At 32.7% G+C, this 25,410-nt stretch overlaps 4 protein-coding genes across 5 annotated transcripts; 2 read left to right on the top strand and 2 right to left on the bottom strand.

The window, feature by feature from the left end:
* Positions 1 to 5,191: 5,191 nt before the first annotated feature.
* LOC130977088 (ion channel POLLUX) lies at positions 5,192 to 10,449 on the top strand. Of its 2 annotated transcripts, XM_057902093.1 has the most exons (12): positions 5,199 to 5,674; positions 5,820 to 5,888; positions 5,965 to 6,582; positions 6,742 to 6,924; positions 7,074 to 7,133; positions 7,231 to 7,434; positions 7,537 to 7,785; positions 8,012 to 8,110; positions 8,229 to 8,423; positions 8,931 to 9,023; positions 9,142 to 9,405; positions 9,598 to 10,449. In XM_057902093.1, exons 1-12 carry the CDS (start codon positions 5,318 to 5,320, stop codon positions 9,814 to 9,816), a joined length of 2,610 nt encoding a protein of 869 aa, XP_057758076.1. In that variant the 5' UTR covers positions 5,199 to 5,317; the 3' UTR covers positions 9,817 to 10,449. The 2 variants fall into 2 exon arrangements, with proteins under 2 accessions (XP_057758077.1, XP_057758076.1); XM_057902094.1 differs by lacking the exon at positions 9,598 to 10,449 and having other exon boundaries at positions 5,192 to 5,674; positions 8,947 to 9,023; positions 9,142 to 9,367.
* An 870-nt stretch (positions 10,450 to 11,319) lies between these two features.
* LOC130973362 (glyoxylase I 4-like) lies at positions 11,320 to 12,395 on the bottom strand. Its single transcript, XM_057897846.1, has 2 exons — positions 12,154 to 12,395; positions 11,320 to 12,029 (listed from the first exon to the last, which is right to left on the bottom strand). Exons 1-2 carry the CDS (start codon positions 12,294 to 12,296, stop codon positions 11,639 to 11,641), a joined length of 534 nt encoding a protein of 177 aa, XP_057753829.1. The 5' UTR covers positions 12,297 to 12,395; the 3' UTR covers positions 11,320 to 11,638.
* A 5,542-nt stretch (positions 12,396 to 17,937) lies between these two features.
* LOC130976952 (glyoxylase I 4-like) lies at positions 17,938 to 18,444 on the bottom strand. The gene has a single exon (XM_057901919.1). The coding sequence runs from the start codon at positions 18,402 to 18,404 to the stop codon at positions 17,943 to 17,945; it is 462 nt and encodes a 153-aa protein (XP_057757902.1). The 5' UTR covers positions 18,405 to 18,444; the 3' UTR covers positions 17,938 to 17,942.
* A 1,627-nt stretch (positions 18,445 to 20,071) lies between these two features.
* LOC130974424 (uncharacterized) lies at positions 20,072 to 25,206 on the top strand. Its single transcript, XM_057899312.1, has 3 exons — positions 20,072 to 20,489; positions 20,574 to 20,962; positions 21,061 to 25,206. The coding sequence occupies exons 1-3, from the start codon at positions 20,072 to 20,074 to the stop codon at positions 25,204 to 25,206; spliced, it is 4,953 nt and encodes a 1,650-aa protein (XP_057755295.1).
* Positions 25,207 to 25,410: the final 204 nt, after the last annotated feature.

Raw genomic sequence — 25,410 nt, 5'->3', positions numbered from 1 at the left:
AGGAGAGATAGAAGTGAGAGGAAGGGAGACAAGAGTATCAAGGCAACCAATAATTGAATTTGAGATTAGGGTTTATGGACTTACGGACTAATTTGAATTGATCTAATAAACTTATCTTACTAGCAACAAGAGATACAATACCACGTTAGCAGTTAACAGGCCATGTTAGAGAGCGTTAGCTACCTCGGTGCAGGAGATGGCGAAAGGACTAACGAGACCATATTGATTATCTTTTGGGGACGAATTTGATTAATTTTATCTTTTGGGGACGAAAATGGAGATTGAAGTATTTTTCAAAAATGATTTTGACTATTAACTCTAACAAATATTTTAATTTGAATAAAAACCATAAATTTAAGTCATACAAATAACAAAAGATACATATTTCTTAAGAAAAAAAAAAGTATATATACACCAAATCTTTCCGAATTCTCATACAGCAGACAATAGATTTGAAAAGAGTAAAGTATCGTTTTTATCCCTAACGTTTTTATTTAAGTTCCTAACGTTTTAAAATTGACTCAATATTTTCCTATTGTTAGGAATCTGTTAACAGAATTGACATTAAGAAAAAATTGAGACGATTTTGAAACGTTATGGACTTAAATAGAACGAAAGCGTTGAGAACAAAAAAGGTACAAAGAAATAAATTTTAATTTTATCTCTAATAATATATATACAATAAAGTATAAATTGTACTTTTTATCTCTAATGTATCAAAAAATTTTAATATTTAATTTAGTTAAACTTTATTTTTAATTTTATTTTTCAATAATATCAAATTTTTGCGGTAAATAATTATTCAATTATTTTTTTAATTTTATTCTTAATCACGTTATCTTCTCTGAGTGAATTAATTTTTTATTAAGAGAAAAATTAAAAAATAAATTAAGTAATTATTTATCATAAAAAAATTAAAATTATTGAAAAAATATTAAAATGTATTAAAAATTAAAATTATTAAAATTATTATCTCACACGTTTTAATTACATATTATATAGTTAAATAAGATAAAGTTTAATTTATGTAATATTATATTAAATTTAAAATTGACAATTTGATCAATATTTTGTCGGTTAAATTAAATCTATCACTTCAATATTTTTCACCAACTACAAGAAATACGTAAGTTATAACATTACAATACAATATAACAACCGAATCATAATAATTACACGACGTAATTTAATTAGTTGTTGTTGTTACCATAATTATTTTTCCAAATTGATAAAAAATTAAAATTATTGAAATTATTTAATTTTACTCTTAATAAAAAATAAATTCACTTAAAAAAATAATGTGATTAAAAATAAAATTTAAAAAATAATTAAATAATTATCTACTGTAAAAATAATGATATTATTAAAGAATAAAATTAAAAATAAAGTTGAACTAAATTAAACATTAAAGAATTTTAATATATTAGAGACAAAAAGGTACAGTTTATATTTTATTGTATATATATTATTTTTTTTCGCAAGTTTATATATTAGTTATTTTACAAATATTTCATGATGACTACAAATTTTTAAGTGTAAAATTATAAAAAAAATTAATTTATTTAGAAGGAAAGTAATGTGATTAAGTGTAATTTATTTATATGTGATTAAAAAATAATTGAATATTATGTACAGTAAAAAATTAATATTATTGAAGGATAAAATTAAAATTTATTTCTATGTATCGTTTTTGTTCCTAAAATTTCCGTCCTATTTAAATTCCTAAAGTTTCAAAATCGTCTCAATTTTGTCACACCGTTAATTTTGTTAACGGATCCCTAACGGTATGACAACATTGAATCAATTTTAAAACGTTAGGGACTTAAATATGACGATTAAAACGTTAGGGACAACTTTATAACTTACCTAAATGTTAGGAACAAAAATAATCCTTTACTCAATTTGAAAATAAAAAATATCTTTGTGGGCAAAGAATAATTTATTTCTTTAAGAATCAAATAGAAATATTTTTAATGTGTGACTCAAATTAATTTCATATATAAATTCTCTATAATATTACATATGACTCAATATTTATCTTAATTGTAAATTGGTACATTCCGGTCTTATTGGATTGATGATATAATTACTGGTTTAAATTTTTTTTTTTTTTTAAAAAAGAGTGTTAATATTTAATTTACTGGGTTGAGTGATTGTTGGGCCTTAGAGAACTTTAATCATCTAAAAGTAGTTTATTTATTTTAGACGTATTGCATGTAAATTTATATTTAACCTTTTTTAAAGTATTGTTAATAATCATGAAAGAGATGATTATAATGACAGTTGATTCTAATAACACTATTAATAATTTTGATGTTACGTTTCTAAAATTATAAATATTTTAATAAAGGATATTATATTGTGAGTTTTATTTGATAACATTACTCCTTTTTTACATAGAATTATAATAAATACAGTTCAAACAATTATGCAAAGAATAGAAAAAATAGAAGTGGCATCATAATTTCGTTTAGATAACGATAATAATAATCAAAATAGTAATAAGAGTCATAATAATAAATTCATAATAATCTTTTATAATAAATATTGTAATAATAAAAAAAAGTTTAGAATCAGTAACTTTATTAAATTCTTGTCAGTATGTAATTAGTAAAAGAAAAGTGAGTAATTTCACACAATTGAACTAAATTTTACACCATTAAAATCATCATTAATGGCTACTCGATGGCGAGAGTGGATATTCTTCGGTGAAAAAAAAGTTGGATGGTGTCCAGTATAAGATCTCACCCTTCATTGCTCTCTCTCCTATTTAATTTTGATCCTACTTATAAAATTAAATATGAGAGATCACACTTTATTCTCTCAAGTGTTAAAAAAATAGAGATGATCCATTCTCCTTGATGGCTACAAATCACAAAGTTACTGCCTCTAACATTCCTCTGATAATATTTCTGTAATAATAAAAATATTAATTTTTTTATGTCTTCACCTTTTTAAACAAATGTTTTTGAATTTTTTTTATTTATACTCTTAAAAACTAGAAACAAGAAATAAACAACATTATTTTTACTTTTTAAAATATAAATAAAAAATTATTTCTATAAAAATTAAAAAATTATGAAACGATATGAATTATATTTAGTTATAATGTTAAAACATATAGTTGGTTTAAGTGGTGGTGAAGTTTTGAAAAAACGTACAGGGAGAGGGGAGGATTTAATATATGTGGTGTACAAGCTTAGAATAGATGTTAATTTCTTCTATTTTCCTTTTGATACAAAATGTTATTTATAAACCGGTCTTTCTTTTTAAAGTAAATTTAATTTTTTACCTAATCTTTTAAGATTTATATTATACTTTCATCATTGAAGAAGCCTCCTTAAAAATAATATTGTTTTAAAAACTGATAAGTTCCAAAATTCTTTAATCAAGTGAAAAAAATTTGAATTTCATCTTAAATATAAAAGATCCTTTAAAGCTTTAACTGCCTCTCTTATTCTAGAAGAAGCATTTATTTTTAATGTATAAAAATAATGTAAGATTATTTTTACACGAACACGAGACAAGGTAATATACAAATTTTAAAATTTTATAAGACATGAAAATACGCATATATAAAATATTTTTTAGGTAAATTGTAATAATATTTTGATATTTTATTAATATTAAAATATAAGTTAATATTTTAATTATTTTTAATATCTTATTTTAATTATATCAAATATTTAAAATATTTTTTGTTTTAATAAATAATAATATATACTATATTTGAATTTATTTTAAAAATATATGTTAAAAATAAGATTGGATATGCTGACACGTGATAGTATTTAAGTGTGTCCAAGCATGTTCGGAGAAGATTTTTTTATTTTTTATTAAGACACGGTTGGACACGACAGACATGCTTGTCGGACGAATGTCGGTGAGTGTCGTGTTTAAAATGTGTCCGACACGCAGACACGATATCTCAGCAAAATGTTCGTACTTCATAGATTATAAATAAGTACAATTTAGTAACTTGTTTCACTGTGCCTTGCTTACGCTTAGAATTATTCTGCACATCCAAATAATTTTAGCATCCAAGTTTATTCAAGTAATTTAAAGCCACGCTTTTTCTTTTTCTTCGCCATGCTTGTTTCAAATTCATGCATACACTTCTTCTTTTTTTTTTCTTCTTTTTCTTTTTTTTTCCTTCTTCTTCTTTCCCGCGCTTGTTTCAAATTCATGCATACGTTCTTCATCCCTGATATTAAGTCTTCTTTTTTTTTTCCTCCTTTTTTATTATTTTTTATTTTTGTCACCATTATCACCTCCTCCTTCTCTTTCTTCTTCTTTTATCAATTTTTGTTCATGATTCAATTTTTGTTTGTGTGCTTGTTTTCGAATTGAGTTTGTGTGTCACCATTATTAAATAATTTCGTTTCATCCTGGATTTAAATAAAAGTGCAGTTGGTCTGTACTTATTTTGAAACGAGTTTACATTTTGAATTTGATTTTCGGTTTATTCTGAATATAATTTCGGTATTCAAAATTTTTCTTTTTCACCTTCTACTGCTTCTTCACCAGAAAAAAAAGGAAGAGAAGAAAAAAATACAACAACAACAAAATAATGACAATAAAAAAATACGTGAAAAAAAAGGAATGCAAAAAAAAAAAAGAAAAAAACGCGAAGAAGAAAGTGAAGAAAAAGAAGAAGACACTCCAAATGTAAGTTGAATATGAGAAGAAGAAAAAGAAAAAGAAAAAACAACAGTTGCGTGTGTAATCACACTCTTTTAATGAGAATAATTTTAATTTTTTATTAATATTAGACCTACTTAAATGAAATTAAATAAAAAAATACTTGAATATGTAGGAACATATTTGTGTTATCGGAATTCCTAATTTAGCAAGGTTGATAGAAAAGTAGTTCGAAAGCACAAGCAGCAAGTATATATATACACTGTCGTATAGCAAGCAATACTTCTCACTGTGATCATTCTGTTCCACGAAACATGGATTTCAGTGAATGACCGTTCACATGATTTGGCGTTAAATTCACCGACAAGTTGACTAGTTTGACTATACAACAACACGAGTTGAATTATGAATAATGTAATTTTTTTTCCTTAATAAATTTGTAGTAGTTAATAAGAAGAGCAGCAAAGTTGATAGGGTAAGTAGCAGAAAAGAGTAAAGACAAGTTTAAAGAGCAAACGAGAAAAACCGTAAACCGAAAAGTGGTAGCGTGTGTTGTACAGTAGAGCCCACTAAAACAAAAACAGAAAAAAGAAAAGAAGGGATGCAGATTAAAATATAGCAGAAAATGGTGCAGTGCGATTTCTCACTCTAATTGAACAAGTCTATCGTAGATCCAATGCGAGAGAACAGTAGGGATGATGATGGAGGTTCAAAGCAGCTGAAGAAGCCTCCATTGAAGAAGACAAAGACTGTGCCTGCTTCTTCAACAACGCATCTCAGAGTGTCAGTTGAGAATGCGATCGCAGTTGAGGAGCAATGGAACTTCCCTTCCTTTCTTGGTACCAAGCCAAGGAGGAGGCGCCCTTCCCCTAACAACCTCGATTTCTCCAAATCACTCCCTTCCCGCTTCGATCCCCCTCCTCCTCCTCATCCTTCATCGCCGCCATCACCACCACCTCCGATACCACCACTCACTTCCGATACCAGCTCCAGGAGACCGCAACACCACAACCGCTCTCCCTTCTTCTATCTGGTTTCAATTCAAATCGTTTCTTCTGTGTTTTTTTATTCCAATTTTTTTTACCTGTAACAATTGTCAGCTAGAGCTTGCTTAGTTATAGTGGCATCATTTCTGTTAACATTTATTTTTGATAATTCTTACCCCCTTTTTGTTGCAGCTTTTCGTCACTTGTATTATTTTCGTGCCTCATTCAGCTTATCTACAGTATAGGCTTGCAAAACTAGAGGTATATGATAATTGACTTGTACTGCGTTCATCTTGTTTATGATGGATGAAATACTCATACAAATTCTTTGCCACAGCATGACAAACTTCACATGTGCCGTGAAATTAGTTCTTTTTCCGGCATTGGAAGAACTCCTGTAGAGGAAAACGTTGGCTCATTTTCTTATATACTGAATGCAGACAGTAGAACAATTGCATTGTACATTGTGATGCTCACACTCATTTTGCCTTTTCTGCTGTACAAATATCTTGATTACCTTCCTCGAATGATCAATTTCTTGAGGAGAACAAACAATAACAAGGAGGATGTACCATTAAAGAAAAGAATTGCCTATATGGTAGATGTATTTTTCTCCATATATCCTTATGCCAAGCTCCTTGCCCTTCTCTTTGCAACTCTGTTTCTCATAGGGTTTGGTGGTTTGGCATTATATGCCGTAACCGGTGGTAGTTTTGCTGAAGCACTTTGGCATTCTTGGACATATGTAGCTGACTCTGGAAATCATGCCGAAACAGAAGGGACGGGCCAGAGGATTGTATCTGTCTCAATTAGTTCCGGCGGCATGCTCATATTTGCTATGATGCTTGGGCTTGTTTCGGATGCTATATCAGAGAAGGTTGATTCACTCAGGAAAGGGAAGAGTGAAGTGATTGAAAGAAACCACATACTCATTCTTGGCTGGAGTGACAAATTGGTAAACTCCTCAATGGTTGTACATGAATTATTTTCAATACCTGATATTTAACTTGGAACATGATGTTGACCACCAGTTTAGGCTATTTATGCATCTAACAGTTCTTAATTGTTTCATCTCAATATGAATCATGTAGCTGACATGTAAATTTGATTGCAGGGATCACTTTTGAAGCAGTTAGCAATAGCAAATAAGAGTGTTGGTGGTGGTGTTATTGTGGTTCTTGCAGAAAAAGAAAAGGAGGAAATGGAAATGGATATAGCAAGACTAGAATTTGATTTCATGGGGACTTCTGTAATATGTAGAAGTGGCAGTCCTCTTATACTGGCCGATCTAAAGAAGGTATTGATGCCGTATCTTTGTTCTATTTTCTTAGGAAAGGATAACTTCTCACGATATTTCTGTGGATGATGGTTTGAGTGCTTTCACATAAATTCCTTCTTGACAACTGTTCTCTACCCACTCAAATTTTTATAACTATTTATTTGCAGGTTTCAGTTTCAAAGGCACGCGCAATCATTGTATTAGCTTCAGATGAAAATGCTGATCAGGTCATTTACCTCATTACCTGCTTATTTGTTCGTTTTTGTTGGTAACTCATTCTGAAATTTCTTCTTAGTCTTTTCTTTTCTCTCTTTCTATTTCCAGAGTGATGCACGAGCTTTGAGAGTTGTTCTCAGCCTCACAGGTGTAAAGGAAGGCTTAAGAGGCCATGTTGTTGTGGAGATGAGTGATCTTGATAATGAACCCCTAGTGAAACTTGTTGGTGGAGAACTCATTGAAACAGTTGTTGCACATGATGTAATCGGACGCTTGATGATTCAGTGTGCTCTACAACCCGGCCTTGCCCAGGTTATTCTAAAGTTTGATGATATCTCTGCTAAATTTATCAACCAATGTACGTGACTTTGGTATAATTTTTCTTTGGTTCATTTGTTTTGTTCTCTTGGCCAGATATGGGAGGATATACTGGGATTTGAGAATGCAGAGTTCTACATCAAAAGATGGCCTGAATTGAATGGTTTTTGCTTCAGAGATGTATTACTTTCATTTCCTGAAGCAGTACCATGTGGGATTAAGGTTGCAGCAGATGGGGGGAAGATTGTCATAAATCCGGATGATAATTATGTTCTGAGAGATGGGGATGAAGTCCTTGTCATAGCGGAGGACGATGACACATATGCTCCAGGTCCTCTTCAAGAGGTTATCTTTTTGTTCTAACTTCTCTTGCAACACGATCCATTTAGGCAGTTATATTAATTGAGTGCTTAGGCAGCTAGGCCTTAGAGTGTGTCATGTGTAGTATATTTTTCACATTGTCTAGGATTATATTAAATCAATGGTTATAGGTAACTTATTAATAAATTTACGTAGTTAGACACCAGCAGCATATAGGACACCTTGTTTCTAATTTGACATATTTGTATAGGTACGGAAGGGCTTCTACCCTAGGAAATCTGATCCACCTAAGTTTCCCGAGAAGATATTATTCTGTGGCTGGCGCCGTGATATTGATGATATGATCATGGTAATTCCCTAAAAATTGTGTATGCTCTACAATACTGCCTTTTCTCATAATTATTTTGATTAGCTGCAATGCAGCAAAGCCCTGCCATGTAATTTCATAATTATCTATTGTTTCTTAGGTTTTGGAAGCATTCTTGGCTCCTGGTTCGGAACTCTGGATGTTCAATGAGGTTCCTGAAAAAGAAAGAGAGAATAAGCTCATTGATGGAGGACTTGATGTTTCTGCGCTAGTGAACATAAAGCTGGTCCACAGGGAGGGAAATGCTGTCATTAGGCGGCACCTGGAGTCTCTTCCATTGGAGACTTTTGATTCTGTAAGTTTCAATATTCTATTCATATTTTATAGCATGTCAAGCTTGTATATATGAATCAGTGTGCCTTCATGAAGGAATCTTCTAGCATTGATATGCCGTGTGAGTTTTCCAGGGCTCATGTTACCAGTAACCAAATTATGTAATGCAATAGATGACCAAATTTCATGCTAATTGAGTTGATAAGAATTCTGGATAACCAATGGCAGCTTCTGTCTCATTTGCAATTATTATTTATTTATTGACACTTAAAATGAAAAAGAAAATAAAAATTCTCGTTAGGATGATAGCCTGTTATATGACTTAAAATAGTTTTGTTTTCAAAATAAAATTATAAGGAAGTAAGTTCTGAAGTAGGAACTTTACTAACACTAGATATCCCTAGATTAGAAACAGTTAAACACACTAAATGAAGATTGACACTAAATATCCCTAGACTAGAAACAGTTAAACACACTAAATGAAGATTTTCTTCAACTGTACACTAAGTTACTAACTCTGAGAGAACAGATTCTTATTCTTGCAGATGAATCAGTGGAGGACTCTGTTGCCCATTCTGACTCAAGATCTTTAGCTACACTTCTACTAATTCGTGACATACAGGTAGTCCCAATTGTTGCATTTCATATTAGAGTTTTGATGCTCTCGTCACTAACTTGTATCACCTTGTTTTGTGAACTGAATTCTAATAAAAATAAAATCGCCTCTTTTGTTTTTGTAGTCAAGACGACTTCCATGCAAAGACTCAACATCGTCTTTAAGGTTATCCGGGTTCTCTCACAGCTCTTGGATCCGCGAAATGCAGCAAGCTTCAGATAAATCAATTATAATCAGTGAAATCTTGGATTCTAGGACTAGAAATCTGGTGTCTGTGTCCAGAATCAGTGACTATGTGTTATCAAATGAGCTGGTTAGCATGGCACTTGCTATGGTGGCTGAAGACAAGCAAATCAACCGTGTTCTTGAGGAGTTATTCGCAGAGGAGGTAGCCCTTACTTAAAACTTTTTCTTGCTATTTCTCATACTGTTGATGGATCTCAGTTACTATTTCGGTATTTATGGTCACATCCCTTTTGGATCATCTAGTTTGGCATTTTAAGGCTATAGTCTATCTCATATGGTTTTAAATTACAAAATCAAGATTACATTTTTGGAAATTTTTGTTCAATTATGGCAGGGGAATGAGATGTGCATCAAACCAGCAGAATTCTATTTGTATGACCAGGAAGAAATATGTTTCTATGACATAATGATCAGAGGTCGTTTAAGAAGGGAAATTGTTATTGGTTATCGCCTAGCTGACGAAGATCGGGCGATTATCAACCCTTCCGGGAAGTCAGTTCTCAGAAAATGGTCTGCAGGTGATGTTTTTGTCGTTATAGCATCAGGTGATTGACAAGAGAAGGGAAGGGAATAGTACCATTCTTGTGCCTTGTGTATGATTATGTCCTAATTCAAGCTTACACTCTTAGTGAATGGATGACCCTCCTTTTCCCTTCCCTGTCTCAAACTTGCACTGGGACAAACTGTCAACTGTTAATAGAAGCTGGGGTTTTGGAGGATGCTTATACTAATTGAAAGCAGGTAGCAACAGAGATTTTGGCCCTTCACATATTCTTCAAGATAGTTGCTAACCACTTGTGGAATATTATTATGATTACTGTTATTATTTGTAGTGCAATGCAACTTGTGAACTAGTCTTTCAAGTTGTATTAGGTTAACTAACAAATATGTAGAAGCTCTGGACTCATTATTCAATAAGAAGATTTTGCTCTAATTCCAAGAGGACATATATAAAGTTCACTTTGTAATTTCTCAACTGTATGGTTATTCTGGTAATAATAATAATAATAATTAACAATAGCTGAGGCTGATGATGCATGAATTAGTGGCAGTTACATTGCCAAGTGTGAATGGATCAATCAGGCTTTAAGGATTTGTTTGGATGTTGGAAAGAAAATGAAAGGAAAGAAAATAAGAGGAAAGAAAATGGAAAGAAAAGTTGAGTTATTTATGTGTTGTTTGGATGAATAGAAAATAGATGGAAAGAAAATAGAGAGAAATTTTTTTTTTTGTTTGGATGGAAAGAAAAGTGAAAAGAAAGAAAATCATAATAGTATAAAATTATGTTAATACCCTTATTATAAAATAAAGTATAAATATTTTTATTTATTCATATTTTATTATATTTTATAAATATTATAAAATATTATAATTTTATATATTTAATTTAAATTATTTATTTAATATATATAATATTTAAATATAAATTTCTATTATAATAATATAGTAAAACTAAATTTATATTAATATTTGTTAATAATAATATAACTAAGAGTAGTATTGGAAATACAAAAATATAATACTTTTCTTCTAGTTTTCTTGCTTGTGATGGAAAGAAAATTTTTTTAGTGGGACTCACACTAAAATTTTCTTTCCTTCTTATTTTCTTTCATAATCAAACAAAAGAAAATATTATTTTCCACCCATTTTTTTTCCATCCATTTTTTTTTCACTCATTTTCTATCAAACCAAACATAGTGTAAGGGAACGGAAGCTGGAGGGGTATGACCTTAGTATGTATGGCCCAGTGTTTTCACTCTGCTTTGTTAGTTGTTACTTGTCATGTCAGGAGAGGCAAGCCCATGTGGCCATGTGCCACAGAGAAAATGCAGTGCCTCAAAATTCAATCCAATCCAAGTATCGAATTCCAACCTTTAATAAGGTCTTCTTCTCATCAACCACCTCTCCCAACAATGACATAACCTGCCCTATTTTTTCTTTTCATCATATCAGTTTAATCCATATTTTCAGATTAGTGTAAAATTTAGTGTTGGAAGCCCAATTTACTGCTACGAATAAGTGGATTACACACTATGAAAAATTGGCTAGCAAAAGGTGACTAGTTTCCCTTGTTAATTAATTGTATAAATATAGTCTATTCTTAATTTTCATCTTTTCTGCATATCTAGACAAATAATAATGAGCACGGAGACTCTTTTTATCATTATGCACAAATGAAAACAATTCATCTATTTGAACTATCACATATCCAGACTAGACCTGAATAATTACGAACATAATTCATAATCAAATTTAGACAACACTCTTCAGTCTTCATATTCTAATAGGATTTCATAATGCTTTAATTTCACAAAAAATGTGTATAAATTTTAAAATGATTAAGGAGACTGCTTGGTAGTTGTGATTCCGAGTACTCATATTGAAATCTTCAACATATCCATCACCAAATTATCCATCATCATGATTGCTTCTTCTGCAGAGCAGTTGTTGTTCAATGTTCTTTTTTCTCCATGCTTCTTCAGAGGACATGGTGAGGAAATTGGAAGAACAGGGAGGTTCTGGCAGTTACAGATTTCAATCATGTAACCGTCGGGATCATGAAAGAATATCTGATCTACTTGGACTCCACCATCTTCCACAACTGCACTCACATACTTTATGTTCATCTCATCCAGTTTCTTCATTATCACACTCATGTCAGTGCACTGAAACGATATATGATTCTCTTTTGGGTTTATGGATCTTGTCTCCACCGGAACCATATCTGACTCAAGCAAGTGTATTCCAATTCCGTAGTTGAATAACCTGAACCACAAAACGTATATATTAGAGTTTTATTTTGTTGCTGACAGTGTAAAGCATTTAGAGTTTTATTTAAGTGATAATGCATGCTAAGAAGCAATTAAGTCAGAAGTAGAGAAGAAGTTACCAGGCCCCTTGGAATTTGAAAGAAGAAGGGCGCTTAATGAGGACAAAGCCCAAGACATCCTCGTAGAACTGAACTGATTCAGTCACACTCTTACACACGAATGAGACGTGGTTCAGTGAAAGCAGAGGCAGTGGACTTGCCATCTCTTTCTGTTAGTTGTTTCCGGGTGAGAACTCAGTCAGGTTATTATATAGAATCACAACCTCATACCCCTTAGTAGTTAAGAATTGAGAAGCCTTTAGTTTATCATCTACTTAAAACATATTTTTATATAAGTTTATAATATACATATATAAAATACGGATTAGTTGGATAGGATTGAGATTCAATTCGAACCCTACTCGACCCGTACGAAAACTCTACTCGCTGCGGATCGAGTTGACAATTTTACTCAATCGGATTGAATTGGATTGGATATCGCAAATAAGATGCATGTTACCACCGCTACTTTAAACTTACAAGATTATGCCTTTTCTTCAAGTTATTAAGTTGTTACAAAAATATATTTTTTTATTGTGTTTGATAAATTTTTAATAATAAAAATATTAAAAAATAAAATTTTTATTTTTATTTAAAAAATATTTTAATATAATAAATAATATTTTATATTATTATTATATAAATATAATTGTTAAATTAACAAATATTGTTAGATAGAATATTTAATATTAATTTATTTTTATTTTTTTAAATATCACTTAATTTTTTTTTAATACCGAATAAAAAATATATTTCTTCTGCTCTTCCCAAAACGTGCTCCACGTTGTTATGATTAGATCATACCATCGAAAGGTCCGCGTTTGTTTGGAAAAGTCTCGAGTCTCGACGGTGACCCACCAAGTATGTCTAAGTTCCGACAAATAGGAATTGCAATTGCCATTCTCCTTTTTTTTTAAATTATTTTTAATTAATAATTTTATTTAAAAATAATTATATGTAAGTTTTTATTTTTATATAAAAAATAATAATATTTTATATAAATATAATATTAAAATAAAATATTATTTTAATCATTAATGTTTAATTTTTAATATTTTAAATATCTTATTTTTGTTGTAAAATTTTTTAATAAATTTAATTTTATTCTACTGTTAAATTTATACGAATAATTAATAGAATGAATAACATAATGTTAACAACGTTACTAATAAGTCATTTTTTTATGTTAAAAAATATAATTAAAATATTTTTGTAACATTTTTTTAATTTTCTTTTTGTGAAAAAAATCATTAATTCTATCATCATTCAATCATCAATGTTTTAGAATTAAAAAAAATTATGCTAGTGATCATTAGTAAAATAATTTTACTTATTTATTTATTAAAAATAAATATTATTATCTCTTAAATATGTTAATTATTTATATTAAATTTAACAATAAAATAATAATAAATTTAGTTAAACTTTATTGGAATTGAAATAAGACGATTAAAATTCTTTTAAGATTAAAATAAAGTGTTTTAAACATTGAAAATTGAATTAAGAGTTTTAATAACTTAGACCATCTACAGTAGGGAACTCATTCTAGTCCCTATTTATGGCCCACCTGTCATAAAAAGTAACTCCACGTCAGCTTTTGCATCATTACCAGTAAATAGGAACTCAAAAAATCTCTCTCTCCTCCATTAGAAGGAACTAACTTTAGTTCCTATTGTGGTCTCACATAATTAATTAATTAAAGTAATTAAAATTAATATAATTATTATTTTTTATAATAATATTATTTAAATTTATAAATTTAAAATAATTTAATATTATAAAATATTAAAATAAATAACTTAAATTTGGTTAGTATTTTAAATTTTATAAATAAAAATAAATAATCCAACTAAAAATTATTTTATAATATGTAAAAATTAAATTTATTTTTTATGTAAAATAAATTTAATTAATTATAATTTAATATAACAATATAAATAATATTTGATATTGATTTAACATAATTATTTATATTAATTATAATTTAATATAACTAATTATTAAATAATTAATATAAATAATTAATTAAATAGATATATAAATATTTAATATAATAAATTATTATAATTATTAATAAATTAATTATAATTTAATTATTCAATATATATTTAATATATTTTTTATTTTTTTATTAACTTACCACATGACATGATTTTATTAGTTGTTGCAAGTCCCTGTTTAAAAGAACTCTTAACCTTGATCCACGTGAAGAGTCCTCTTTTTCTTTTCACTCCAATGGTACTTGAGTCCCCATATGTCAGAAGAGGAACTCTATTTCTTAGTATTGGAGTTGCTCTTAGGGACCAAAGCTTTAATAGTGGTAGTAAGTAAAAGTATATACTATAGGCTATGTTTGGTTAGTGTCTTTCGGATACATAGACATATACATAATATACAAAAATATATAAACATAAAGATATATAGATTTTGTAATGTGTTTGATAATAATATATAAGATACACATATAAATCAAATGTCAATTTTATTTTCTATATTTTATATATTGTGTCTTATATATTAATAATTTTAAAAATAATAAAAAATTAAAAATCAAATTTTGTGTTTTATGTATTTTTTTGTGTGTCATAATTTAAAAAAATATTAAATATATATATTTTGTCCGTATTTATATACTATCATATTTATTCAAATTTATATCTCAAATGAATAAACAATAAACATATATCAGTATATCACTATATCTAATAATTATCTCAACAAACAAAATATCCATATAGACAACAATAGTCTTGTCTCTTGGTGTGAACCAGTTACTGCATTTGACTTCTTATGGTTTGTTCATACTTGTCGGTATAATATCTCACATTTAGAACACCAAAATCATGTCATAATAGTTGCATTATTTTACTAATTAATTTGAGTTAAACCCCAAAATGGTCCCTGAGATTGGCGTTTTGCACTGAAATCGTCATTGAGATTCCAATTGCACCAATTACGTTCCTGAGATTGAAAAAAATGTACCATAGTAGTCCCTGACCCATTTTTCATTAACGACGTGATGACATGGCATGATGACGTGGACTGTAAGTGACACGTGTCACTTCATGATTTGGCCACGTGTAATGGTAAGATGATGTGGTGACCAGTGACACGTGGCATGCTGATGTGGATAGTTGTGCCACGTGTCACAATGTTATTTGACCACGTGTCCAGTTGTGCCACGTGTCGCAACAGTATTCGTCCACGTGTCTTCCATTATGCCATCGTTGTATATGCACCAAATTAGTCCCTCACTTTGCATTAAGTGACTTATTTTAGTCCTTGAAATTGAATGTCGTGCACCAAACTAGTCCCTTCACCAATTTTTTCTCATTTTTTTAAATTTAAAATTTTAATATCTTGAATAAACTAATTTCAATTCTATTTTTTCATATATCGTTTAAATACAAGTGCTTTTATAAAAAATTTTAAGATTTTAGTTTTAATTATATAACTTTTTTTAATAATTTAATATCGATAAATTTTGTAATATATAAGGATGTTATTATAAAAAAATAATTATATGATTGATTAGACACATTTATTTCATAAAAAAATATGTGTTTTTAACAAGAAATTAATAATTAAAATAAATTTTTTTTCTTATGAAATATACGTTTTCGTTATGTATAAATGAGTTAGATTGAAGGCACTTCAACCACCCTCACTACCACTTTTGATCTCTGCAGTCTAGACGAAAGAGGTCGGAGATGATAATGAGGAAAGCTTGAAATGCCTTCACGTCAACTCCAAGACGGCAGCTATTAGAGGTATCCGCAAGAAAAAAAATATTGTATAAAAGTACTGAAAAAGGTTGAAGATGGTAGTGAAGGTGCTTGAAAAGCCTTCACGTTAACTCCAAGTCGGCGAATAGGGTATTTGCAAGAGAAAAAATATTTTATAAAAACATTTTTATTTGAAGAATGTGTGAAAAAATAGAATTGAAATTAATGCATTCAAAAATATTGAGAATTTTGAATTTATAGAAAAAAATGAGAAAAAATTGATGAAGGGACTAGTTTGGTGCACGACATTCAATTTCAGGGACTAAAATGAGTCACTTAATGCAAAGTGAGGGGCTAATTTGGTGCATATACAACGATGGCATAATGGATGACACGTGGACGAATACTGTTGCGACACGTGGCACAACCGGACACGTGGCCAAATAACATTGTGACACGTGGCACAACCATCCACGTCAGCATGCCACGTGTCACTGGTCACCACATCATCCTACCATTACACGTGGCCAAATCATGAAGTGACACGTGTCACTTATAATCCACGTCATCATGCCATGTCATCACGTCGTTAATGGAAAATGAGTCAGGGACTACTATAGTGCATTTTTTTCAATCTCAGGGACGTAATTGGTGCAATTGGATTCTCAGGGATGATTTTAGTGCAAAACACCAATCTCAAGGACCATTTTGGAGTTTAACTCAATTAATTTGGGTACATTAATGGAAAAAAGTGATAGATAACGGTAAAGGCAGTGGCTGAGCAGCTTGAAAGTTTGAGTGGGAATTACACGTGATACAGTGCACGGCTGTTTCTGTTGTTAGTTCACAAACTTGCTGGCTTAGCAGGGAGTGGATCTTTTTCGATTAAAAAAAAAAAAGTTGGATGGTGTCCGATACTAAATTTAACTCTTTATTATTCTTTTTTTTTTATATTTATTTTTTATCTTATTTATAAAATTAAAGATAAAAGATCACACTTCATTACTTCAAATATTAAAAAAAATTAGAGAAAATCCATTTCTAACTTAGCTTAACTTAATATATATGAATAGCGTCATAGTTATCTAACCCTAACTCGAGCCGAATTGGCTGGTTTTACAAAAAATACCAAAAAATAGATTCTTAATCATTTTTGTTTAGAATTTGTTTGAAAAGTATTTAAATGTAAGAAGAGAATTTATTTTTTTTTAAAAATATATTTAAAATTTAATTTTATAATTTAAAATAATTTTAATATACTAATTTAATTCAATTTTTTAGTTTAAAATAACTCTTATATAAATTATTTTTTTATAATGTTATTTTTAATAAAATTATTTTATTAAATATCTATTTATTTAAATAAAAATATTTTTAACATTTGACATATTAAATTAAATTGATATGAAAATTAATTTCAAAATCAAGGCCTTTCGATTTTAATAACTAGGCTTTATTCCTGTCACATTGGCATTGTTTCTTTAATTTCTTTGATTTGATGAGCTAATTGCCTAGTTCATTTACATGGTCGTCCTTAATTTTTCTCCTTTGTACAGCTAGCTAGCCATAAATTCAGTGGCCTGTCATATATATATGATCAGCTTTTTAATATAAGTTTTTTATGTCTGTACGTGATCTCATTTATCATCAACCATCAACATTAGGATATGAAGATACATCATCAGATCAACCCAATACTCCTACCGAGTGCACATATTAAACAACTCAATTACCTGGGATCATACTAATATTGCATCTATATTCTTAATCTTAATCTCAATTTTACTCAAACAACCATAATAGGCTATGGACTACATTCCAATTCTAGAAGAGAATTTAATAATATTCCTAACTCAATTTTAATCGTCCAAATAATCAATATATACATAAATTAATAATATTGTTACTTTGTTAGCCAAATAAATTAATATATGGACACCAAAATGAATTATCAAAATCAACTACTAATATAAAATATATGTTAAAATACAAATACACATTAAAAATGAATTGAACAACATATATATTTACACATATATAATTACTAGAATACATACATAAACTATAATAATATGTTGATTAATGTTAAATTGAAATCTTCAGAGGGCATGATGGTAATGAAGAAATTGGAAGAACAGGGAAGTTCTGACAATTACAGATTTCAATCATGTAACCGTCAGGGTCATGGAAGAAAAGCTGATCTACTTGGACTCCACCATCTTCCACAACCGTACTCACATACTTTATGTTCATCTCATCCAGTTTCTGCATTATCACGCTCATGTCTGTGCACTGAAACGATATATGATTCTCTTTTGGATTTATGGCTTTTCTTTCCACCGGAATCTTATCTGACTCAAGCAGGTGGATTCCAATTCCGTAGTTGAATAACCAAGCCCCTTCAAAATTGAAAGAAGAAGGCCTCTTGATGAGGTTGAATCCCAACACATTCTCATAGAACTTCACAGACTCATTCGCACTCTTGCATATGAATGACACATGGTTCAGTGCAAGCAAACATGATGATTCCGGTGCCATTGATCTCATGTCTCTCTTTCTCCAAACACCAAGATTATCAATTTCAGAAAACACCATAAAATTGAACTTATTTATCTAGCTAAATATGCGTTACCGATAAGTACTAATAACAGATACACCTCAGCTAAATTCTATTTTATTATTGTCAACAACCAATTACAATAGGTCAATAACCTGTTTTTATTACGAGGTGCTCTTATTTTTGACCCATCATGTCACCCATATTCTTACTGTTCTACTGCAAAACGTTATCCACGTTGTACTACTCTTTTAATAACATTAAAATTCAACTACTTTTATTTTAATTTTACCATCCTATGCATTTTGTTGATACATTCAGATGCACCGCACTTTAATCATTGAAATTATGCTAATTCTTTCTTTTAAATTATTGGAAAGTTTTTAAGTTTATTATCGATATTATAGTATAGGGATATTTTAAGTTTTTAATTTTAATTATATATATTATATTGCAAAGTTATGTCAATTTTTATGAAAAACTTTAATGAAATTGTGCAGGTGAAAGAGAGAAATGATGTTGTCAGATTAACAGAATTTTAGTAAGAATTGGATAAAAGAAGATATACAACTGGTAGACTTCCGCTTAGCGATCTTGCGACAGAGTTTCAGTAAGATTGGAGTGGTTGAAGATGTTTCTACGAATACAAAATTAGAAGTACAAAATCAGGAATACACTATAAAAAAGAGGAGAACAAAAATTGGTTGATGAATTTCTTTGTAATTTTTTTTCTTTTTTAACTTTTCTATTTGCTTGTTGTTGTTCTTGCTCCACTTATTGTGTTGAGTTCTCTTATTCAAAAAAAAATTATATATTATATTTTTTTATAATTTTTTTGAAAGAAAGATTCAACATAACAAGTGGAGCAAACAAGATAACATACAACAAAATCAGCGTCAAAGGAAGTAAGCTACTCAATGAACACTAATAGATATGTCCTGTCATTTTTTGTATTGTCATTAATAACAGAAGGAATCCACACCTAATTACTCTTTATAGTTCATGAAGGACTATTGGATAACATCTTCAACCTCTTTTCCTTTATTATGAAACATCCTTCTATTCCTTTTTAGTCAAATATTTCGAATATATCCATATCCATAAATATTATATTTATTTTATTTATAACTAAAAAACCCCCTCATTTCTCTCTTCATTTTGACATTTTCTCTTTAGTTTATTTTCATTATTTCTGATACGAACGGATAAAAAGTCGGTTACGAGTTATAGCTCGGTAACGCATATTCCTATAGATCGGTAACGCATATTCCTATAGATCGGTAACGTATATTCATAATCATAGCTAACCGCTCTGATTAAGTCGGCATTTACTTCGCTCTCATAACGTCGGATATACGAATTAATGAGCAGACGTTATCTGAAAAACGGCCATTTGCGGCCGACCATATAAGAAGCGGAAAACAGAAACCTAAAAGGTAAGCCATTTCAATCCGAGAATAAACATATACTTGAAAACTCTCTTACTGACTTGAGCGTCGGAGTGCCTTTGCAGGTACCCACCTCCTCGGTTCCAACCACCGTGTTTTGTACTCAACTACAAGAAGTTCATCCGACCTATCCCGGAGGACGAAGTTACGCCCGGCATTAACAGGTCAGAACATTTGGCGCTAGAAGAAGGGCCTCCTCTAATCTCCATATGGCTGATGTTCCTCCTCCTACCCCATCCGAACTTCTGAGGATGGTGACTGAGCTTCAACAAGCAAACCAGCGAATGGCCGAGGAAAACCAGCGTATGCAGCATCAAATCGCACAATTGGAACAAGCTCGTCTGGAGCATAATAACGATAACCGCGAACACGGGAATGACGAACGACGATCATTACCCACCCACGTTTCTGACACACCACAACATGGAGACGACGAAGAGCAACATAATGAAGACCCCGAGGATGAGGGGGAAAAGCCCGACAACTCTGTAGGACCATTCACAGCCGAGATAATGAATTTCCAGCTACCAAGACAGTTCACCCTGCCGACCACACTAACCCCATACGACGGAATGGGAGATCCTAAACAGCATGTCAAAAAATTTCGATCAATCATGATCGTCAACGGTGCTTCTGATCCTATTTTATGCCGATGTTTTCCTTCTTTTTTAGATGGTCCTGCACTTGACTGATTTTGTTCTTTGCCTGCAGATTCCATCTCACGATTCCAGGAGCTGGCCAAACAATTTGAGGACCATTTTGCAGCTTCGGCCATATACCTCCACGACTCAGATTATTTGACAACCATCAAGCAAGGCCCGCAGGAGAGCCTGAAAGATTACATAACTCGATTCACCAAGGTCGCCATGAGAATCCCAGATCTCCATCCAGAAGTGCACCTCCACGCCATTAAAAGCGGCCTCAGACCAGGAAAATTCCAAGAAACTATTGCGGTGGCTAAACCCAAAACGTTAGCAGAGTTCCGCGAAAAGGCCAAGGGGCAGATAGATATCGAAGAACTTCGCCAGGCACGCAAGTCAGAGAAGCCTACCTTTAAAGACGACGAAAAAGCTCGGGATACCAAGAAGGGTTTCAAACCGGTTCCCCGTTACGAATCATACACTCAGTTTAACACCAAGAGGGACGACATCATTAAAGAAATTCTGAACTCTAAACTGATTAAACCCCCCCCCGCAAGGCAGGACATTACCCCGAGCCCAAAAACATTGACAAGTCAAAATACTGCACATTTCACCAGAAGCATGGACACACAACCGATGAGTGTGTCATTGCCAAAGATCTCATTGAGAGATTAGCTCGCCAAGGCCATCTCGACAAGTTTATCACAGGTCATATGGAAAAAAGAGCAGCGTCCCGCTCCGACCAACCCCTGGCGGGCCAGTCATCAAAAGAAAAAGACAAGGCCCCCGCTCAACCACGAGGGATCATAAACTGTATTTCCGGAGGATATGCCAGCGGTGGAAGTTCAAGTTCGGCCAGAAAGCGAACATACCGAGCTATGTTAATGATTGAAAGCCCTGATCCAAACTCGGAGCTAGTTCCGGACGTACCAGAACTGACATTTCGCCCTGCAGACTTCAACTCCAGACACGCCAACTACGACGACCCTGTAGTCGTCTCTATCCAATTAGGCGACCTCATTGTTCGAAAAACATTGCTCGACCCAGGGAGTAGTGCCGATGTACTTTTTTTTGCAACATTTCAAAAAATGAAACTGAGCACTAACATTTTGCAGCCATATTCAGGAGATCTCGTCGGGTTCTCAGGAGAGCGAGTCCCTGTCCTGGGCTCAGTATGGTTACAAACCACATTGGGTGAAGAACCGTTATCCAAAACACAGGATATCCAATACCTAGTCGTAGACTGTTTCAGCCCTTATAATGTTATTTTAGGGAGACCATTTTTAAATAAATTTGCTGCTATTGTTTCAACATATCACCTCTGCGTTAAATTTCCTGTGCAGGATAATAGAATTGCAACCATACATGGTGATCTCCATGAAGCTCGGCAATGCTATAATATGAGCCTGAAGCCTATCAAAAGAAACACTGAAGCTCGGATCAACTCAATTCAGTCTGAGCAACCAATCCTGACAGAATTAGACCCAAGGGCCGATTTTCTCGAACGTCCTACGCCAAATGAAGAGCTCCAAAAGGTCACCTTAACCGATGATCCATCAAAATTCACATTCATCGGAACATCAATGAATGAGGAAGTTAAAATACAAATAACAAATTTTCTACGTGCGAATGCCGACCTTTTCGCATGGACTTCAGGGGACATGCCCGGGATCAGTCCATCAGTCATAACGCACAAATTGGCTGTTAGTCCAGCGGCCAGACCAATCTCCCAAAAGAAGAGAAACCTCGGCGCCGAGAAACGAGAAGCTTCCATGGCCGAGGTCAATAAGCTCCTCGAGGCAGGATTCATTCGCGAAATCAGATTCACAACCTGGCTTGCCAACGTCGTTATGGTAAAAAAGAATAACGGTAAATGGCGCATGTGCGTCGATTTTACTGACTTAAATAAAGCATGCCCAAAAGATGCTTACCCTTTACCTTGCATAGACACACTAGTAGATAATTCTTGCGGATATGATACTTTAAGTTTTATGGATGCATATTCGGGTTATAATCAAATCCTTATGCATCCATCTGACCAAGACAAAACAGCTTTCATAACTGAATACGGAAATTATTGTTATAATGTTATGCCTTTTGGTCTAAAGAATGCAGGTGCAACATACCAACGCTTGATGAACAGGATTTTCAACAAACAGATAGGCAGAAACATCGAGGTGTATGTCGACGATATGGTCGCAAAGACTAAAGTCGGCCAGTCACACACTCAAGACCTCGAGGAAATATTTGATCAAATCAGGCAGTATAACATGCGGCTAAACCCGGAAAAGTGTGCCTTCGGAGTAAAAGGGGGAAAATTCCTCGGTTTCATTCTAACAAGTCGGGGAATCGAAGCAAACCCAGAAAAATGTCAGGCAATACTTGACATGTGCAGTCCAAGGACGGCAAAAGATGTCCAAAGGCTGACAGGAAGATTAGCAGCATTGTCAAGATTTCTACCATGCTTGGCTCTGAAATCCTTCAACTTTTTCCAATGTCTAAAGAAAAACACAAAGAGCTTTTCCTGGGACGAAAAATGCGAAGAAGCATTCCTGCAACTGAAAAACTTCCTATCCAAGCCACCAATCTTGCAGAAACCAAAGCTCGGCGAACCCTTATACCTTTACTTATCTGTCACTGAATTGACCATGAGTGCAGCTCTTATTAAAGAAGACGAAAAAGACCAGCAACCAGTATATTTTGTAAGCAAGACACTACAGAATGCCGAACTCAGATATCCAAAGCTTGAAAAGCTCCTTCTAGCACTTGTATTCTCGGCAAGACGCCTCCGACCATACTTTCAAAGTCATACCATCATCGTCCGCACCGAGTATCCGCTCAGGCAAATCCTCTCCAAGCCCGAGCTGGCCGGCCGACTAATTAAATGGTCAATCGAACTTTCTGAGTTCGACATACAATTCCAACCAAGGGGATCCATCAAGTCACAATCCCTAGCCAATTTTGTGGCAGAGTTTACAAATACTCCACCGGAAGAAACAGGTCAGTTATGGACATTATATGTCGATGGAGCCTCAAATCCTAAAGGGGCAGGAGCAGGAATACTACTAGAAAGCGCGGATGGTATAATCCTCGAACACTCTCTCAGGTTCACATTTAAAGCCAGCAACAATCAAGCCGAATACGAAGCCCTTATAGCTGGGCTCAGGTTAGCTGATGATTTAAACATTTCTGATCTAAAGGTTTACTGTGATTCTTTATTAATTGTGCAGCAGACAAACCAAAACTTTCAAACAAAAGATCCAGTTCTCTCACAATATTTAAAGATCGTCCACAGTTTATTAAGCAAATTCTCTCACATAGAAATAGCTCACATACCTCGAGAACAGAATCATAGGGCAGACATCCTATCTAAACTAGCAACAACACAAGCACACACGGCCACACTTTTACAGTCAACCTTAGATAAACCGAGCATTGAGTCAGAACAGATTCTTAACACCCTAACTAAAGACAGTTGGCAACAACCTTATATTCAATACCTCCTTAACAGAACTATTCCAGAGGGCATTGAGAATAAGGCTAAGTTCAGAAGGCAAGCTTCTTTTTTCACATTAATTAATAACACTTTGTATAGGCGAGGATATTCTCGACCATTGTTGAAATGTTTAGACAGAGCAGAAGCCGACCTTCTCTTAGCAGAAGCACATGAAGGAATCTGCGGTATACATTCAGGAGCTCGGAGCTTGGCACAGAAAGCTCTACGAGCGGGATTCTACTGGCCAACAATATGGGAAGACAGCAAACATAAGGTCAGATCCTGTGACAACTGTCAAAAGCATGCACCGATCATTAACATGCCTGCCGAACATGTTCACCATTCAGAGGTAAGCTGGCCGTTCAACAGATGGGGAATAGATATACTCGGCCCCTTCCCCACCGCTCCAAGGCAGGTAAAATTTCTGGTAGTTGCAATAGATTACTTCTCTAAATGGATTGAGGCTCAGCCACTTGCAAAAATCACCTCATCACAAATGATAAGTTTCGTATGGAAATATATCATTTGTAGGTTTGGTATACCCGGCCATATCGTCACAGATAATGGTCGGCAATTTACTGACAGCACTTTCAAAGAATTTTTACATAACTTAAAAATAAGGCACCACTTCTCTTCTGTGGAGCACCCGCAAACCAACGGCCTGGCAGAAGCAGCAAACAAGATCATCCTACAGGCACTAAAGAAAAAACTAGACAACGCAAAAGGCTTATGGGCCGAACTTATACCTGAAGTTCTATGGGCATACAACACAACAGTCCACTCAACGACCAAGGAAACTCCATTCAGATTGGTCTATGGATCAGAAGCAATGATTCCAATTGAAATATCTCAAGGCTCTATACGGACATCAGCCGAAGACCATGACAAATCAAGACAAACAGACCTAGACCTAATTGAAGAAATTAGGGAAACGACAGCAATTCGGCACAGAGCCCTGCAACAACAGGTGGGCCGACGATATGATCGGCGTGTGGTTCCAAGAATGTTCAATAAAGGAGACTTAGTACTTCGGAAAACTGAACAAGCTCGACGACCCCCTTCTCACGGGAAACTCGCCGCCAATTGGGATGGCCCATACCGAATTTCCGAAGTTTTAGGCCGAGGAGCATATAAGCTAGAGCAAATGGACGGCAAAGAGATTCCAAGCACATGGAACGTAAACTCTTTGAAACAATATTTCAGTTAAGTAAGAAAAGTATCTCGCCAGTACTCTTTTTCCCACCTTGAGAATTTTTTCCCCAGTAATGGGTTTTTTGCTCATAGGGGGTTTTAATGAGGCTGGTTAAAACTGAAACAAACCTGTACAGGTATCATTCACTTTAATGCAAATCTTTTTTCATACATGCTTTTACTTAGCATTTATCAAATATAACATTCCTATCTGACAAGC

The sequence above is a fragment of the Arachis stenosperma genome, chromosome 4 (genome assembly GCF_014773155.1).
Source record: "Arachis stenosperma cultivar V10309 chromosome 4, arast.V10309.gnm1.PFL2, whole genome shotgun sequence".
NCBI lineage: Eukaryota > Viridiplantae > Streptophyta > Magnoliopsida > Fabales > Fabaceae > Arachis > Arachis stenosperma.
The sequence above is the reverse complement of the archived record's forward strand: the minus strand, read 5'-3'. Positions and strand labels throughout refer to the sequence as shown.

What these genes read in the sequence shown, in the direction of transcription:
- LOC130977088 (XM_057902093.1), top strand. Translation starts at nt 5,318, where the DNA reads ATGCGAGAGAACAGTAGGGATGATGATGGAGGTTCAAAGCAGCTGAAG. An exon ending in ATAGGCTTGCAAAACTAGAG is followed by an intron (nt 5,889 to 5,964) that starts GTATATGATAAT and finishes TCTTTGCCACAG; the next exon opens with CATGACAAACTTCACATGTG. An exon ending in TACAACCCGGCCTTGCCCAG is followed by an intron (nt 7,435 to 7,536) that starts GTTATTCTAAAG and finishes TCTCTTGGCCAG; the next exon opens with ATATGGGAGGATATACTGGG.
- LOC130973362 (XM_057897846.1), bottom strand. Translation starts at nt 12,296, where the DNA reads ATGGCAAGTCCACTGCCTCTGCTTTCACTGAACCACGTCTCATTCGTG. An exon ending in TTCAAATTCCAAGGGGCCTG is followed by an intron (nt 12,030 to 12,153) that starts GTAACTTCTTCT and finishes TTTGTGGTTCAG; the next exon opens with GTTATTCAACTACGGAATTG.
- LOC130976952 (XM_057901919.1), bottom strand. Translation starts at nt 18,404, where the DNA reads ATGAGATCAATGGCACCGGAATCATCATGTTTGCTTGCACTGAACCAT.
- LOC130974424 (XM_057899312.1), top strand. Translation starts at nt 20,072, where the DNA reads ATGGCTGATGTTCCTCCTCCTACCCCATCCGAACTTCTGAGGATGGTG. An exon ending in ATCAATCATGATCGTCAACG is followed by an intron (nt 20,490 to 20,573) that starts GTGCTTCTGATC and finishes CTTTGCCTGCAG; the next exon opens with ATTCCATCTCACGATTCCAG. An exon ending in CCAAGAAGGGTTTCAAACCG is followed by an intron (nt 20,963 to 21,060) that starts GTTCCCCGTTAC and finishes CCCCCCCGCAAG; the next exon opens with GCAGGACATTACCCCGAGCC.